Source organism: Budorcas taxicolor, chromosome 8 (genome assembly GCF_023091745.1).
Source record: "Budorcas taxicolor isolate Tak-1 chromosome 8, Takin1.1, whole genome shotgun sequence".
Classification (NCBI taxonomy): domain Eukaryota; kingdom Metazoa; phylum Chordata; class Mammalia; order Artiodactyla; family Bovidae; genus Budorcas; species Budorcas taxicolor.
The window spans coordinates 56637752-56644904 of NC_068917.1; the positions used below are offsets into that span (position 1 = coordinate 56637752).

General features: G+C 49.3%; 1 protein-coding gene across 1 annotated transcript in view; it reads right to left on the reverse strand.

The window, feature by feature from the left end:
* GNA14 (G protein subunit alpha 14) overlaps nt 1-6132 on the reverse strand; it is a 195847-nt gene extending 189715 nt beyond the window's left edge. Inside the window, exon 1 of the mRNA XM_052644821.1 lies at nt 6009-6132. Within this exon, the coding sequence (XP_052500781.1) occupies nt 6009-6132 (124 nt within the window). The remainder of the gene's footprint in view (nt 1-6008) is intronic.
* Between the last annotated feature and the right edge of the window lie 1021 nt (nt 6133-7153).

The window sequence follows — 7153 nt, forward strand, 5'->3', positions numbered from 1 at the left end:
TGGGGAAGGACATGGAAGCCTGGTGTGTTGCAGTCCATGGGGTCACAAAGAGTCAGACACGACTGAGCAACTGAACAACAATAATAGAGGTCACCTGATCCCAAACTTTCATTGTACAGGTGAGGATCCTGGGGTTCAAAAGGGAATGTCTTGCTCATGGTCATATGTTTACTACTCAGAGGCTACCTCCATCAAAACAACAACAAAACAACAACCCCTCAGGTTTCCAGAGCCCTAACATGCTGCTTACTTCATGATCCTACGTTATGACTACATGGCAGGTCCATGTTCTCTGAGAAGGGACACCAGTGGGGATTTCATGTCAGACTGTGCTATCTGCATGCCCTTCTGGAAAAAACACTCTGCTTCTATCAGTGACCTTGTAACCGAGCCCAGTTACACAGTTGTAACTGAGCCCCGACAGAGGGTTGGCAGGACAATGGGGACTATTTACTGCTTAGATTTCATTGTTTATTTTTATTATTATTTTGTACTTTTTTACTTCACTGCACAGCATGTAGGAGCTTCGTTCCCTGACAAAGGATTGAACCTGCAACCCCTGCATTATAAGCATGGTCTTAACCACTAGATTACCTAGATTTTAAACTCACAAAGGCTGGCTCCAGAGAGCATGTTCTCACCACTACCCCATCCTACCTCTCTACCCAAGCTCCCTGTGCATATGTGTGCATGCTAAGTCGCTCCTCCCTGTGTGACCCCATGGATTGTAGCCCACCTGGCTCCTCTGTCCATGGGATTCTTCAGGAAAAAATACTGGAGATGGTGGCCATGCTCTCCTCCATCTTCCTGAACCAGGGATCAAATCCGTGGGCAAAATCAGATGGCCTGAGGTTTTGCAAAGTGACAGAAAGTTGCAAGAGATGATCACAGATGATCTGCGGCACTCACGTGGAGGCAGGCATCCAGGGCAGCGTCAGTGACTCTCAGCTCTCTGGGTGGTAAGTTTCCGGCTGTGCTTTTGGCAGCCTGGTCTGATTCCAGTGTCAAGACTCCCTTGGATCCTGCCCTTTCACTTAGCCTGCTTTTCAATTCCCATCAATTTTACGAGCTTCCTGTTTCCCCTCCAATAAATTATTCTTAAGTGAAATTATTCTTCTGCAACCAGGAACCCTAGCCAACATGATAAGTCATTAATTTACCCATTAGCAGAGAACCAACTATGGTAATGAAAGTTGGGGTTCCATACAGAGTCCTTCAGAGCACTAGCCCTCCTCTAGCATGCTGGGATTTCGGCTGGTGCGCTTCTAATTCCTTAAACTGTCTGCAGCAGCGGCGGCTGCTGGCCTTATAGGACACCCAGCTTCAGGCCATGTGCGTTCAGATGAAGCTGTGTCTGTGCTACGGATCTCCCAGACTAAACTGATTGATTCAGGTTCACACCCTCACTCACATGGGGCTGCAGGCTCAACGACAGGGACAAGAAAGGCCCAGAGGGTTCTAGAGCTTGGAAGGGAAGTGAGCCAAGTCACGTTAGTGATTGGGCCCTGGGAATGCTGTGGCATCTGCTTTCCTGGTTTTTTCTATTTGATTCTTTTCATTTCATTAGATGCCCTGGTAAGAATCCTTCCAATCAAGTCCTCTTTTTGTGTGAATTTCAATCTGTCTTTAGTAACACAATAGCTTTGCTGTAGGAATCCTTCCAATCAAGTCCTCTTTTTGTGTGAATTTCAATCTGTCTTTAGTAACACAATAGCTTTGCTACACTGACTTTCTGTACATTCCTCTCTGTCCTCTCAGTCCAGCCACCTCCCTCCCTGCCACCCCACACAAGGGAGCTCTTACAAGGAAACTTTTCTCTTGTGATTCAGGTATCATAGAAAAAGAGAAAACAAAAGGCAATACAGACTAGAAGTTTTTTAAAAATGAAAAAAACACCCTTTGAGGACTAAGACTTTTTTACATTGTTTTTCATCTAACTTTACTGTTAGATTTTTCCCTTTCATATCTACTCATAGCATTACAACCTTAAAACTTTCATCTTCTAACTCAGAGCTTTAAAAATGTGGTTTTTCAAGATACTTCCATACTGGCGACTGATTTGAATTAGGGGAGTTGATATCTTTGTTTCAAGTGTTTAATTATCTTCAGAAAAAAAAATGTACAGTTTTCCACTGAAAATGATCAAGGCCCAGATTTCTGGACTGAGAAGAGGGGTACAAGATGAACCTGGAGCATGTAGTCATGCCAGAAAGTAAGGAAATGCTCCAAAAACTGATGGAGGTGTGATAAGGGAACCAGTGTGCAAATTGGGTACAATTTGAGTACCAAAATGATTCAGTAATGAAATAAAAACCACTGGTATAACTCTCTCACACACAAACACACACACACACAATCCTAGCTATATGTGAGTTTATATAGATAATAAATAAACCAAAAAAGGGGCAGAGGAAGGCTCTTACAGCAGAATGTCTGGTGCCAACTGGCCACTGGAGAGAAGCTGGAGCTGGAAAATAATTTTCTAGCCATTAAACCTAAATAGACTTGCAGCCCAGGCACATGACAAATAGCTCTGAAATGGAATTTTGTTATAACCAATGCAACAAAACTTTAGGGGACTCAGATTTTTCAACTCATTAGTGTAAGAATAGTAAGAGATTTAAAAGTCAGCTTAAGGCTCAGAAAATAATAAGGGGAACTCCAAGCAAAACATTTTTGTTAAAGTACAACCAGGACAACTTAGACAAACTGCTAGCAACCTACAACTGGTCAACTAAAATGAAAATAACACCTCACCGGTGGCTAAAAATGTTACAAAATGGAGTGATGCTAGTTGACACTTACTAGCTAACAGAGCCAAGTTAGTCTGCAGTTAAGAAAGGGTAGAACCAGAGTTTGAACTCAGGCAGTCAGAGCTAAGAACCTACATGTTTAATCCCTATACCAGCATAAGTTAAATACCAATTCCCCGGTATACATTCCAATTCCAACATGAGGTCTGCATCCAAAATCAAGACATCAGAGTTGCTAGAGACATTCAAACTGATTAACAAGCAGCACTTTTCCAAGCCTCATTTGATACCAAAAATTAATGAAAATAACACTTCTCCCCATTTCATTGCTATTGTCCAGACACTTTCTTCCTACACGGAGTGATGTTCATCAAGGTTCTTATCAGAACTCTTGTACCACGTTTATCTGAGGAACTGATGAGGAATTTCTTTCGACTAATTTTAGCCATCTCCTTTATTTCTCCCCTATCTCCTTCCACAAGAAAGTACCACGCTGACACCTTGCAAATAGCAGCCCCAAATGGACAGCAAGTTTTATCTTTCCCTGTGGACACTGACCATGCTTTTATTAAGCACAAACAGGATATGGCCCCACTGAATGTACTTTGGAAATGTCCTTAAATCACTTTGTTGCAACAGCATGCTTCCTTGTCAAAGAGCTGGCGGCCTTTTGGCTCATTCCACCCTCCACATGGGATCCTCAATTTCTATTTGCAAAACAGTTTTCACCTGAGGTACTTAGGCAGCGGCTCATCTAATGCACCCATTATAGCAGCTCAGGTGATTTTCATTTTCATTCAAACTGCATGACTTTAGACAAAAAAGGATTCTTCGACTTCTGTGTTTTTGGCATCATGGCCTCCTTCTCTTCTGTCTTAAGAAATGCAAGTATGCCCCTGCTCCCTTATAAAGCAAACTAGACCAGAGGTTTCAAAGTCCATCCTTGGGGTTTTGGATAGTTCCATGTGGTATAGCAACTTTGTAACAAGTTCTGGATAATTAGCACTGAGACGGGTGTGTTAGTCACAGCTGAGGATGATTAACAAGGGGCTCCTGGGAGGTCAGACAGTGCTGAAAGGGGCAATAAGAGGGTTAGGGCAAGGGCCTGGTGGGTACAAAAACAGATTCTAGTCACCTGGATTAAGTATGACTTCCAGGGAAAACATACCTACAAACATCCCTACCCTAGTTTGATTGTAAGTGAATGCAAGCATTTTACCCCTAAACAGTCTTATCACCAATACATGTAATATGGTCAGCTTCCTGCTTAATTTTCATTTGTCAAGCTCCTGGTATATTTCAGGCACTGAATTTTACACGCTGACACAGATCATAAAGTTTCACAAGGAAAGAGGACTCAGTCTGTCCTTAAAAAGAAAAAGTATGCAGTTAAAGGGCTTCCCAGGTGGCTCAGTGGTTAAGAATCTGCCTGCGATGCAGGAGACACAAGTTCAATCCCTTGGGTGGAAAGATACCCTGGAGAAGGAAATGGCAACCCATTCCAGTATTCTTACCTGGGAAATTCCATGGACAGTCTGGTGGCCTACAGTCCAAGAGGTAGGAAAGACTGGGGCTAAACAATAACAACAATGCAGCTAAAGCCAGGCCCGCCCCTAATCTTCGTGGAGCCTCGGACAGGAGGACACTGGGGGCCCACATAATTACTTTTCAGTGCTATCCACCAACAGACGGTCACACAATCCTCCTTCCTTGGCAAACGTAGCTTTATAACAACCTGGAAGGCCAAGTACGATTAGAATTCTCAGACCCCTCAAGAGTTCTGGGTCAGGCATGAAAGGGCAGCCCAGGCCAGTGAACAGAATCCTTTCCCTTCCCCACCTAGGCTCCATCTCCTCCCAGAGTGGCCTCTTAGGCCCACCTGCAGACCTGAGCCCACACTTCCAGCACGGCTTCCTGGTTAGGCACTCTTCAGGGGTGGGGCCTGCCCCACCCCAAAGTGCACAGAGCAGGCTTGGGCCTTTGGGCAGGGAATTCAGTGAGGGTCTGGGGTGCGATGGGCAGTATGGACTCTGGGTGGGCACCCCCATCCACCTGCAGACAGACTTCTCCTCCAGTGAGGAGGGGCACAGCCTGAGGAAGACCAGACACCCCACCCCCACCCCCGAAACCCAAAGAATAATTACACAGGGGTTCCGTTGTCCAGGTCTGAAGACAATACTGAAGGAAAACTTTCTCTCTTTTTTTCTAACTAGATGCACTTTTCTTTCCTTGAAAAGATTAAAAATTCTGATATAAGCAAGGATTCCTGTCCAGAACAGATGAAAGAAAAAAGTTGAAATATTTGCAGCTATCTAGAAAAATCTGACAGCTGCTACTCTGATATGAAAAGAAGGAAAAGGTAAATATTCCTTAACAGCAAACAGGGTTCTAGAAAGTCACAAGAGAAGGAATCCTGCCCTAAGGCGTACACTGGGCAAACTTTTAACATTCTCTTTCCGTTTTTTGAAAGTGAGCGTCCTACCTAGATCTGTGCAGACGCCCAAAGAACTAGCCAGAGCAGCTGGGCAACCGCAGTCCCAACCCTAGGAACGAACACACGGTGAGCTGAGCTGAGCAAGGGAGGTTTGGGCCTTTGCAAACAGGCCTGCCTAAAGGGAGCTCAGGGAGGCAGGCGGAGGCCGTCACAGCGGGGAGAGAGGTTAAGGCTTGGGCTGCACCCCCACGACAGACCCGGTATCTGCTTTGCCTTTTCTTAGTCAGGGCAAGTTCGTCAATTTTGCGTCCTATTTTTAATTCTCTAAAATGAGGATATCACTTGTCCTCATCACTGGGCGGCAATGCGCAGTTCCACACTTCGTTAGCGCTCAGTCAACCTACTTAGACTCGAGAGTGCAGGGGCCAGGATGAACCCAAAATGTAGATTAAACAGCTCCCCTCCACCAACACCCAACATCCAAGATACGTCCTGCAGAGGCGGTGCGCGCTGGGGACGGAGGGGTGAGGTGGATGAGGCTTTAGGGAGAGAAGCAAACAACGGAGAAAGCAGAGGTCAAATGTTACCTCTCAGCTCTGTTTGGGGTCAGGAAGGGGGTGCCTTCCAATGTCGCCCAGCTGGAGGTGCAAAGGACTGCCGCCTAAGGGCCCAACTTGCAGTCATCCGCGAGCGCCTGGGAGGAGGAGGAAGCCGCGCAGCAGCATACCGCTCGGCTCCAGGTCCTCCAGCCAGGGATCCGGGCGAGGGAAGCGGCCGGGAGCGAAATGCCCGGAGCTCAGGGGTGGGAGACGCTCACTCACCCAGCAGCAGCAACTTGAGCTCGCGGCGCGCGTCCTTTTTGTCCCGGCGAAGCTGCCGCTCGATCTCGGCGCTGATGCGCTGCGACTCCTTCTCCTCCGCTGACAGGCAGCAGCAGCCGGCCATGGTACGCGCAGCCCCCGACAGGCCACGAAGTCTCGAGCGCCCGGACGCGCCGCCGGCCGATCCGCGACGGCACCGGAGTTCGGAGGGAAAAGACCAGGGTCGACTCGAGTTTCGGAGTCAGAGGCCGGGACCGCCTGGGTTCAATCCCCCCTGGAAGGGAGTCTCTGGGGCAGGAGCGAAGCCGGAGCTCTGGGAACGCTCAAGTGCACCGCAGATCCCGACTCACCCAGCCCCACGCCGAGGTAGGTGGAAGGCGAGCCGAGGGAGAGAGTGTTGCCGGCCCCCGAAAACCAGCACGCCCCTTGGCACAGGAGCTCGACAGTCTGGGAGCGCAGACCGCTCGCGAAAAGTTGGGGCGTCGGGGAGCGGGATCTCCTGGACTCGGGGATGTCCCAGGCAGGCGGCAGGCAAGGCGTGGGTTGGAGACAGAGGTCCCAGCTGGCCCTCCTGCAAAGTTCTGAAAACCTCAGCAGTGACCGCAGCCTGAGACAGACTGGAAAATTTCCCGGAGGCGCTTGTGGCTCGTAGTGGCCGAAGGAGGCGGAGCCTCTCGAACCCGCAGCTCTGGCGTCGATTGGAGCTGGCCTTCGCTGCTCGCCAAGTCGATGGCGCCCGGGGGCAAGAAGCGGGAGTAGGGAGCTGGGGAGCGGAGCCCGGGCGTCTCGAGTCTCGGGGAGCAGCCCACACACCCTTTGGGCGTGGTGTCCCGGCGCGGGGAAGGCCGAGGCTGCGGTAACCAGCGTGCCCTGATCTCCAGGCTCCGCTCCCTGTCCGGATCCAGGTTCCGACAGGTGAGTGAGGTTTGCCAACTCCCAGCCTCAACTCCTCCCAGCTGCAAAAGGACCGAGCGCGCCAGGGGCGAGGTTGAGTTCCGCCCAGTTGAAACTGAGACTTTCACAACCAGCCTCAGCACCACGCACCCCGCGGCTTCCTAGACGGGATCTCTAGGCTGCCCAGACGCCCCAGCCCAGCGCGGGCTCGGCCAGAACCCTGTGTGAGCCTTGGCTGGGCCTGAGCCGGC